At 42.7% G+C, this 12,023-nt stretch overlaps 1 protein-coding gene across 1 annotated transcript in view; it reads right to left on the reverse strand.

Moving 5' to 3' along the window:
- MRPS6 (mitochondrial ribosomal protein S6) overlaps positions 1–12,023 on the reverse strand; it is a 68,733-nt gene that overhangs the window by 16,269 nt on the left and 40,441 nt on the right. The window contains exon 3 of the mRNA XM_049858490.1: positions 1,011–1,150. Coding sequence (XP_049714447.1) covers positions 1,011–1,150 — 140 coding nt within the window. The remainder of the gene's footprint in view (positions 1–1,010; positions 1,151–12,023) is intronic.

Consider the following 12,023-nt stretch of genomic DNA (forward strand, 5'->3'; position numbering starts at 1 on the left):
CACACAGAGCTGCTGGGTAGCAGCAGGAGAGCCAAGTCTTCTCCTGATCCTGGACATTTCCCACTATGCTAAAAACGGCCCCATCTTCTCTATCACCTGCTTTTAGAGAGACCAGTGATACAAGATCTGTTCCCCATACTAGAAAACATGGGTGTAAAAACGATACCCTCAGGGCTTAGAGAAGCTTTACACCAACTCAACAAACCAACTGGTCTCAAAGAATTTCTACAAAGTTATTGCTACAGAATCAAGTCCTTGAAGTATGTTTCAGGAAATTGCTGTATGGTGTGGGAGAAAAAAATTCATTATAGAAAACTGTGACTAGTAGCTGGAGTAGGTGAAACCATTTTTCTCTTGTGGGTGAGCTCTGGTTATGGATATTGTCCTAGGAAGCACATTTTGCTTGTTATCTGAACCTACATTTACAAAGGATGCAGTGAGTGTGAGAGAACACATGCCCACCAATGGGTTCTAAGGCAAAAGTTAAAGAAACGCTAGGGAAAACAGTGCTTAGGTTGACAGGAAAAATTTTCCAAAATCAAGAGCTTATAAACCTGCTGCTCCTGGAACGGCCTATTTTTGTACCCTGATTATAGTTTATTAAGGCCAGAATTGGGTCCCTGGGCGGTACAAACAGTTAATGTGCTCGGCTGCTAACCGAAAGGTTGGGTGTTCAAGTTTATCCAGAGGCGCACCTTAGAAAAAAGGCCTGGTGATCTACTTCCAAAACATCAGTCATTGAAAACCCTGTGGAGCACAGTTCTACTCTGACATACACGGGTCACCATGGTCGGAGTCGACTGGATAACAGCTGGTTTTAAGGCCTGAATAACCGCGGCCCATCTGCAGCACAACACGGCTAGGAGAGGTACCTGAACACCACCTTACAAAATGCTTCCAGGCACAATGAGATCTGACTGTGAAATTATAAAAATTCCTGAGATAAATTACACAGTACTCTTTACTGAGAGCATCGAAGATGTTTTTAAGTGATTCATGAAGCAACCTACCCTCCTCTCGTGTGCTGCTGATTGTGGGTGGACATCTTATAAGGAAGCGCTCGTTCGCCCAGGTTTTCCAAGTTCCTCACGATCGCCCCTCTGTCCATCAGGGCCTCTATCGTACGTTTCAAAGCAGCAGCAGTCTCTGGCTGTTTATGGTTTTCGTTTTTAAAGAGAAGAAAAAAACACATCAGAATCAAGACAAGAAACAGGATGTTTGTCAGTTCCAATCATAACAGTTCTACCGTAGGGCTCTTTGGTGCAAGCAACAGAAACTGTCTTTAGCTAATTAAAAAAAAAAGACAAGACATTTATTGTAAGGATACGAGATAGCTCACAGATATGAAGGGAAAGCTGAAGAAGCGGGCCTTGGAGGGGTCCAGGGACCAGAGCGGCTCCAGTGATCTGGCAGGCAGGAACTAACCAGTGGCTTCTTCTCAGCACCTCAGCCAGGATGAAGTGGCGCCAACCACTGCCCATCCTTGCGCCCCATAACTCAAAATCTAGACTCTAGGGGAGGCGCATTCCACTGGCAGGACACACCTTGGTTGACCAACCCACCAAAAACACAGCCAGTGGGAAAAGGGGTTATCCCCCAAAGAAAAACGGGGAGACTGTAACCGAAGGCAGGGAGGAGATGAATAAGACACACCTCTGCCCTCACGGAGCTTACAATCTAATAAAGGGATTAACACAAACACACACATAAAAAGACCAGAAGGCAGAAAGCAGAAAGGGACGTAAAGACTCAGCGGCCCATGAAAGGAGGGCTTCGTTGAGGAAAGCTTACTTGAGAGAAGCCCTGAGCAATGACAAATGGAGGAAGAAAGAATGAACTGGGCACAGAGTAAAGGGCAATAAAGTATGGGTACACTGAGGGAACACGGGGGCGTCCCACTAGATGAAGTGCAAATAAAGAAGGGTTGAGAAGTAAGACTGTAGGTTGGGTACAAGTACATAAAGGATGGATCCCTATTGCAAAAACAAAATTCAAACAATATACAATCCCATCACCCAAAGATAAGACTTTAAACACTGTGGTCAATTTCCTTCCAGATCTCTCTTTATGTCTATGCATGCACACCAAACATCAGAAGAAGACACCTTACAAGGGTACACCTGAAAAGATACAACTAAAGCAATGTGGAGGGTGAGAGGGAGTTGTGGCAGGAGGCCCCCCAGATATGCTGGCTGGGAGAATGGTAGTATCATTAACAGCTAAAGGGAGACCTGGAGAAGCTGACTGGGCTCAATAAAATGTGAGTTCTGTTTAAGATATGCTCTGTCTGAGATGCTCACAGCACCCCTGGGCTAACCTCTCAAGATGTAAACCTTATGCTCAGAACAAGAAGTGGGTTAGAAACACACATTTAAGAGTCTGCATAGAGGGGACACTGAAGCCCCAGGAGTGGGAGATACCTAGGGAGGGGGGTAAGGGAGGGCAGGGTGAGAAGAGTCGATGACAGAACCTTGGGGAGCACCAATGTGTAGGGGCTGACAAGAAGACATGAAGCCAGAAAAGATACATTCAAACAGGACAAGGAAACCAGGAGCCTGCTTGTCACAGAAGCTGAGGAAAGAGGCGGCCTCTGGGACGGCAGGGTAGAGGACGGGGATGCAGAAGTCACAGTACTGCCGCAGTGACATGCTCACTCGGCAAGCTGGGGCCCGACGCCAACTGCTGAACTGCTGAATGCAAGAGCAGTGAAGAGAATAAAGGGTCGGAACTTGAGGGACAAACAAGTTTGAGCAAAGGGTTTCAGAAGAGAGAAAACACGAGCAGGTTAGTAGTTAAGGGGAACAGGCCAGTCAAGAGGACAAAATGTAGGATTTTCAAAATAGCAACTATGATGACAAGACAGCTATGATTTATTGTGCAACAGCTATATGCCCACCACTGGTCTAGGGTTTTATTTTACATACTTAATCTTCACACAAACTGCAAAAAAAGAGCGAAGGTTTACCGATTTAGAAATTGGGTCTCTGAGAGATGATACAGACGCTGGTAAGTGGAAGTTTGATGCAAGGGAAAAGGAAATCTGACCAAGTTGGGGGAAGAGGCCAGAGGCTGATCGTGGCAAGGACAGGGCCACTCCTGCTCAGAGACGTAAGTGAAGGATGCAGATAAAGAGATCCTGGAGTACAAGGGGGAACCCAAGAAAGGGCCACTTTCTGGTAGCTCATTCTGGATCACACCAAAAAAAGCGTGTGTCCTGGTAACCAAAGAAGAACTACTACATTCCTGTAAGTTTCCTTTCTGTCACATAGTGCTAAAACACTGCAGATGCACTATTAGCTTGAGGCTTAGAAAATGTTTACTTTCATTTCACATTGTAGCCCCTAAGGCATTTACAAAATTCCTACTGAAAAGCTATGCCTATTTATATACTTAAACAATCTCATGACAAAACAAATTTCCTAAAAATGGTAAATGTAGGTGCCAGAATCTCTACCCATTAACACTAAGTAAAAAGTCCACAGCAGCTTCGCCTCAGGCTTGCATACCAATGTATTTTATACAGCTCTAATACGCATGCATGGAGCCCTGGTGGTGCAGTGGTTGTATGTTCAGCTGCTAACCAAAAGGTCAGCAGTTCGAATCCACCAGCCACTCCTTGGAAACGCTATGGCCCTGCCCCACAGGGTCACTATGAGTTGAAATCTGCTTTGCTGCAATGGGTTTATGGGTTTTGTAATGAACATGGAGACATTCTTCTCTCGACTCATTAGTTCACAAAGACATTTCCGTATTTCTTTAGAATCCTCGTGAGTAACAGCAGGATATTTCATATCATTAAGTATGTTTACTTCTTGACCTGGCATCACATCAATTAACTTACCATGAGACGGGTGAGCGAAGTCTATCCAAACAAAGTCTAGTTAAGGTTAAAAATCAACAACAACAAAAAAAACTTTGATTATTATTCCCTGATTATAATCATAAATTTTAATTTCAGTTCTCTCTGATTAAAAAGGGCTATATCTCAATATGTCTGTTCTTGTTTAAATTCCAACTGAAGTGCTTACAGTATGAAAAATGGAGCATACTCGCATACTCTTCTGAAGTCAGAGCTTGTGAAGTAAAGGTTTTCTTCTTACATCTGTCCAAAAAAGAGGGAAAGACTACCCACCAAGAAAGTAACTTAGAAACTCAGGTAACAAGAAAACACCGAAACACATTCTGTTCGACTTCGGTATGTCAAAGTCAAACCGTAGACTGCTTCAATGGCCACATTCATTTCACTGTAATTCCAAACTACCCAAAAGTATAAAAAGACGGAAACCAAAACCAAAAATCCCACTGCCATCGAGTGGATTCCGACTCATAGTGACCCTATAGGACAGAGTAGAACTGCCCCATAGAGTTTCCAAGGAGCGCCTGGCGGATTCGAACTGCCGACCTCTTGGTTTGCAGCCCTAGCACTTAACCACTACACCAGGGTTTCCAAAAAGACGGAAGGAGGGACAAAAATATTTGGTATTAAGGTTGCACAACATGTCCCATATACCTTACGCCTCATCGTTCTAAATCAGCAGTTGGCAAACTAGGGCCTGCAGGCCAAATCCAGCTCAGGATCTCTTTGCAAATCAAGTTTTACTGTAACACAGCCAGCTGTCATGCATTACCTAGTGTCTCTGGCTGCTTCTGTGCTAAAGGCAGAGCTATAATCACAACAGAGACTGTATGGTCCACAAAGCAGGCCCCAGCTCTGCAGTGTGGATGGGCTGAGGGAAACTGGCAGGGCCTCAATCCACTTACCCTAAGATGTGCCACAAGTAAAACCATGAGCCTGGCCCATTGCCTGAGATACAGAGGGTGAACCCCTCACAGGATGGGTTACCAAGCAGACCTGCAGGGCACCAACCTCATGAACATCACCAGCCTGGCTGCTCAGCTTACCACAGGCCTCAAAAGGCTGCTATATAGTCACCAGTCCATTCACCAGCCTCCTAACTTGTCAATCAATCCAGGTTACCAACTTCAACTTTCCCCATTTATTGAAACCCATAAAACCAAATCAAACGGACTGCCATTGAGTCGATTCCGACTCATAGTGACCCTACAGGACAGGGTAGAACTGCCCGTAGGGTTTCCAAGGCTATAAATCTTTACAGAAGCAGACTGCCACATCTTTCTCTCACAGAGTGGCTGGTGGGTTCCAACTGCCAACCTTTCTGTTAGCGGCTGGGCACTTTAACCACTGAGCCACCAGGGCTCTAAAAATCTATAAAAAAAAAAAAAATCTATAGATCTATTAAAATTCATAGGCCTGCAGGGGAAAAAAAAAAAAAAACTTCTGCTCAATCTAGCACAGTGTTCAATTTGTAAAAGTGTATGGTTTACAGGAAGCAAGTGATCTTGCTCCTATAATTTCCATCTACAAGGTCTCTCAACCATTTAATCCCAACTCTTCTAAGAGATGCTGTGTGTGCTTCCCAGAAGTTTCTCCCAGCTCAACTGAGAGCAGCTCCCTGAGCTTTCCTCCAGTCCATCATGTGGCGATGAAACACAATTTTGACTAGGGGGTTAAAAATTGTCATATGGAAAAAAAAATCTGAATTAACATGAATGGGAACGAGGAAAACGGACTGTAGTCCCAGCTCTTTCATGAATGAGCTGCACTACACCACCCTGTATAAATAATTAAAACTCTCATGTCTGTTTCCTCATCTGCTAAATTAGTAATTCTAAACAGTTTTTCTGTCTCTACAATCTTCACATAAACAACATTCATACCATAATCCTCAAGCTCTCCTGGGGGGCCTACAATGTTTGAGGAAAACTGTCTCTGCCATCTGCTCACTTTTACACAGCACTTGTGGCTTTCTGACCACCAGCATCATGAGTCTCACCTTCTGGAATGGACCTTCGCCCACCTTGTAGAGCACGGAGCAGGAGCCAGGAACAGTTGCCACGTGGGTTAATGCACCAACTGCATTTCCCTAACAGCTCTCTTTGCTTGAGGAAGCAACCCGAAGTTTCTCCCATCGCTAACGCAATTTGACACCAACTTTCGTATGTAACATAGCTCACTATCAGAGTAACAACCATAATACTTAAGCAAAATTACAATACTAGGCACACAGAACTACCACATGACCCAGCAATTCCACTCTTAGGTACACAGCCAAAAAATCTGAAGGCAGCAAGCAAAGAGACATACGCACCCCAATGCTCACTGCAGCACTATTCACAACAGCCAGAAGGTGGAAACCACCAAAACATCAACTAATGAATGGATAAACGAAGTGTGCAATGGAATACTGCTCTGCCTTAGACAGGAATGACGCATTCACACATGCCACAACATGGATGAACCTACGGATAAACGAAGTGTGCAATGGAATACTGCTCTGCCTTAGACAGGAATGACGCATTCACACATGCCACAACATGGATGAACCTACGGATAAACGAAGTGTGCAATGGAATACTGCTCTGCCCTAGAGAGGAATGACGTGTTCACACATGCCACGACATGGATGAACCTACGGATAAACGAAGTGTGCAATGGAATACTGCTCTGCCCTAGAGAGGAATGACGCGTTCACACATGCCACGACATGGATGAACCTACGGATAAACAAAGTGTGCAATGGAATACTGCTCTGCCTTAGACAGGAATGACGTGTTCACACATGCCACAACATGGATGAACCTACGGATAAACGAAGTGTGCAATGGAATACTGCTCTGCCTTAGACAGGAATGACGTGTTCACACATGCCACAACATGGATGAACCTACGGATAAACGAAGTGTGCAATGGAATACTGCTCTGCCTTAGACAGGAATGACGTGTTCACACATGCCACAACATGGATGAACCTACGGATAAACGAAGTGTGCAATGGAATACTGCTCAGCCTTAGACAGGAATGACGTGTTCACACATGCCACAACATGGATGAACCTACGGATAAACGAAGTGTGCAATGGAATACTGCTCTGCCTTAGACAGGAATGACGTGTTCACACATGCCACAACATGGATGAACCTACGGATAAACGAAGTATGCAATGGAATACTGCTCTGCCTTAGACAGGAATGATGTGTTCACACATGCCACAACATGGATGAACCTACGGATAAACGAAGTGTGCAATGGAACATTACCCAGCCTTAGAGAGGAAGGACGTTTCAACACATGCCACAACATGGATGAACCTACAGGATACTATGCTGAACAAAGTGAGTGAAGACACAAAAAGACATACGGTATGACATCATTTATATGAAATAAGCAAATACACAGCAACTAAAAGTACTTACTGGTTACGAGTGAGAGAAGGAAATAGGGAGTTTTAGCTTAGAGTGCACTGAATGTATGTTAATGGTGGTGGGGGGATAATTTGGAAAAAGATAGGGAGGATGGTTGCCTAACCTGAAGAACATAATCAATGCCGCTGAATTGTACACATAGAAACTGATGAATTGCTGTATGTTTTGCTGGGTGTATATCACTTAAATTAAAAAAAAAAAAATTACAATAGTAGGGCTTTTCTATTTATTTCATGCAGTCCCAAAATGCTGTTTTTAATACCACTATTTTTAAAGGATCTAGACTTCACTCAATAGAAGTGAAGCTAAATATTTCACGCATTTCAAAAATATCAAACTCAAATATAAATGTTAAACTTACATTACTGTTTTAATTGCTGGTAAGATAAACCTGTTGCCATCAAGTTGATTCCAGCTCATAGTGACCCTACAGGACAGAGTAGAATGGCCTCATAGGGTTTCCAAGACTGTAATCTTTATGGGAGCAGACTGCCACATCTTTCTCCCACGTAAGTGGACGGTGGGTTTGAATCACCAACCTTCCGGTTAACAGCCAAGTACTTTAACCATTGCTCCACAAAGGTTCTTTCGTAAGATAAAGTCCAAAAAAAAAAGAACTAGTCAGTACTTTAAAAAAGTTATTAATCCTGGGGAAAAAAACTGATCTTATTATTATTAATTACTGAAACTACTGATGTTAATCCTACAAAAGATGACTCAAGGAGGACCCAACCCCTAACTTCAAATATTTGTAGGGCTCCTCTACAAAACAAGATTATCTTACTGAACCCGAGAGTAGGCTGGGATCAAAGGGTAGAATAAAACAGAGCCCTGATTTGAAAACAATAACATGTTTCTGAAGATCCCCGCTGTGTAAAAATAAAAAGGGCTGCCTTGTGAAGTACTGACCTTCCCATCACTTGACACACGCAGATTGACGTGGGACGACCATTCCACTGGGTGGGAGACTGGACTCGATAACTTTTGAAGCCCTGGCCCAAACTAATTCCATTACTATTCTGGTGGCTTTTTTAGGCGGCAGAGAGTAGCTAAGGGAACAACACGCTGACTCAAGTTCTAGATCAGCGGTTCTCTAGTCTTAAAAACTATTGAGGACCCCAAAGAAATTTTATGTGGAGTTTCTCTTTTACCATGCTAGATATTAAAACTAATTTCTAACTATTCTAAAAGTAATGAAAACTATTTTTATTCATTAACACAAAATAAGTCTGCTACATGTTAATGAGTTTTTATGAAAAATAACTTTTTAAAACCAAAAATAAATTTAGTGAGAAAGTGGCACGTTTTACAATTTCTGCAAATTTCTTTAAAGTCTGGCCTCATCGCAGTCAGCTGGAGTTCGACATCTGCTTCTACCTTCAACCTAATGGAGCATACTGTTGTGATAGAAGTATCTTCAGTAATACCCAGCCTGCCACAGGTATGTAATCAGAAAAGGCAGGAGTCTTCGCAAGCTTTTTAGATAGTTACAGACGATACTACACCCAAAACCCAACAAGTGATGGTTTCTTAAAGGTTAACTCCAATGTGGAACTGGAAACCGTATCAGTGAACTTTCTATACCGCCACATGAAAGCCCACTGGCGTCTCCTGCACTCTGGATGGCTCTTCTGCACACCCACAGTTTCTGTATCATGCTCAGGTAATCTGGGAAACACTGCACATCTTCCAAATGCCGACCCGTATCATTAAAAAAATGCTTAAATAGCCACCTTCAAGAACATCACCACCAACCTCATAAGAAAAGTCTTTAAATGCTGAGAAGTAATCAATCTCATGTTGCAGATTCATGTTTTTCAAAGTTTTAATTTACACTTAAAAGCTTAAATTTAAAAAAGTTAATTTAAAAAATTTAAAAGGGTTACTTGGGAACCCCCAGGGCCCCAGGCTCAAATTTTATCATTGCAACAAATAACAGTCAATAGGTTTCTTGGAAAAGGTACTTCATTCGCTTTTGAGAAAATGTTGTCCAAATACCCAGTCTGTCAGTCAGCCGTTCTTTACAGTAAAAATGGTATTCCGTGAAACAAGTGACTCGTTCAGCTGGGGCAAGTGCTTTTCCTCAAGACAGCCACCACTCTTTGGAATGTACACGTCACACTTTGTTACACCGCACATGAAAAAGGAGTATAATCAAGAGTCAACAGTTAATAAAACTAATCATTTTTACTGATTCATGAAGGACATTCTGAAATCAAACTGCTTTTTTTAAAACTGTGATTGCATGGTGGTGGTGAGTACATTGACTACTAGTCAAGTCTGGGGCCACTCTCCAGATTTGTGCTGAGGTGCTGACTGTTCTACCCACTAAAACGGGGTCTGAAAGGGTTCCCTGGGAGCCCCCAAGGTCCCGAGCTCACATTCACAGCAGCAGTTCTGGAGGTTCTAACGGGCAAAGTTTGTACAATAAAGATGAGAGCAAAAAGGCGGGAAGAACAAAGGGAGGGGCTATCTCTACTTGTCCCAAGAATAAAGTGTCCACTCAGCAAGGCTATTTTGGCTAAAAAATCATGGGAGTGCCATAAATACCACCACCAGTCAATGACCAATGTTTAATCCAATTAAGCATATTTTCATCTCAGAAAAGAAGCTTGTCAACAAAATAAACTCGTAAACGAGGCTCTCTGGTGAAGATGGTTTTTAGCCAGGGGTGTGCCCAGCTATCACTACAGCATCTCACAGTCCACCAAAACCACACAGAATCTTCATCCTCTAGTGGCGCATGGCATTTTCCCACACTGCCCCTTTCTCACTTAGCAAGTAACTGTGGGACCCCCGGAGCTGGTGGGATTTAGGAGAAGTGGAGCCAGGAGAGAAAACTGTCAAAACCTGTGAAGATGGAAACGTGAGCACCTTCCCTATTCTTTGCTGTCTTAATTCCAAGGCTTATTTCCTTACCAAAAAAAAAAAAAAAAAAATTTTTTTCCTTTAAATTTCAAATAAAGGGTACATTCCTGGAAATTCTGTATTGAGAATTTTATAGCAGAAAATCTGTGCGCTCTAACCTCATTACTGGGACGTGGTGGACGTCCTGCCAGGGCAGACCTTGCAGGGTGGGGTGGACAACCCTTTGCCTCCAACAGCGTGAAGTGGCAGCCCAGCCCAGTGACATCTGCAAGGCCCAGCTAATGACTCTGGCTCCACAGGAATTGATTTATCAACTACTTTTACGGCCCTCCTTTGCTCTACAATTTGTTGAATCAGGAGCTGCTGTCCTCTGGGTAATTAAGGATTAAAAATTATCAACTGCAAAGTTATAAAAAAATTTTCAGAATAAAATTCAGTAGGGACAAGGCTAGAACATGGACTAAGTACAGACACATAAACACATGCTTAACCATGACTACAAACCTATTTGGATTATTACACACATACAACCTGTGGGGGAGTGACTACAGAAGTCACATTTATGGGTTTCTAAAGTTTTTAAAGGTCACAGACAGAAAGGCTTTTGAGACCTTGACTGCTCTACAATTCTACCCATGAATAACGCTTCATAGATCATTCCTAACAAATACAGGATAACTACTGAGCAAAGACTTCAACAGTCTAGAGAAGAAATAGGAGCCCCTATACAAAAATGTATTAGGGAAATAAATGTGTAATGCCATTAAAAACAAAAACAAAAAAACTTTGTTTATAAAGCTACTGTTACATGCTCTGCAAAAAATAAAAATTCCTCCGATTTTTAAAATAATGCTGGATTAAATGCCATGGATTTACAGCTCAGACTTACCAAGTGGTCACTTAACTGTTAAGGCTACAGAACGCTGAGAGAAGCCGGCATGCATATCAGGTGAAAAGCTTATGAACATGACAGATAATTTACACAGTCATTTCATAAGGGACAGTTACAGGGCAGGGACACCTAGAAATCGCTCCTGGGAAACCATTCTGAACTGACCACAGCACACATCAGGCATAGCAAATCCATGCCCTGGGGTCTGGAGCTAGAGAGAGACGGCAGGGAATGGTATCTTCTGGACCTACAAACTCCGTGAGTGTTAGAAATGGGCTGAACCCTGTGGAATTACCACCTTTGGGGGATCTAGAACAGTCAAACACTGACCATTTCTTATGGCTTGATTTAATGTTTACCCGGAAACAGCTGGAGAAATACTCCTCTCACAAAGTTTTCCTCCAGACAAGAATGTCAGAGTTGGTCCCTGAGAAACCCATCCCCAAAGAGGAAGCACAGAGATACCAAAGACAAAATCCCTCCCCTTAAAAAGCTGTGATACAGATATGGTAAAAGGCAGACAGATGTACGTAACTAAGAAAAGGCAGGTGGAAACACAGGCAAAACTGAAGTAAAAACAACAGTGCTATAGGAACTCAGAAGGAACAACTATTTCTGCCTGGTAGGTTAAGATGGCAGACTTCAGCCAGGCCCTGAAGGGTAAAATATCCTTTCAAACAGGTGGAAAGGGGTCTGGACTAACAGGACAGGAGGCCAGAAAGAATATTCTGATGGAATTTATATTTGGGGTAGAATCAGTGTGGGCACTGTGTTTGATGTAGGTAGAAGTCATGGCTTTTTTCCCACCAGTGGCAGTTTTTTGTCGAGAACATTAGGACTTTAGTTTTTTCAAGCACTCACTTATACTGTTAGTACAAACGTAAACTTTGCAGAGAACAATTCAGTCATACGTATTAGTTTAAAATGTATATACTTTCAATCCCAGCAAGCCCACTTCTAGGAATTTACTCTAATCAA

This window comes from Elephas maximus, chromosome 18, assembly GCF_024166365.1.
Source record: "Elephas maximus indicus isolate mEleMax1 chromosome 18, mEleMax1 primary haplotype, whole genome shotgun sequence".
In the NCBI taxonomy this organism is placed as follows: domain Eukaryota; kingdom Metazoa; phylum Chordata; class Mammalia; order Proboscidea; family Elephantidae; genus Elephas; species Elephas maximus.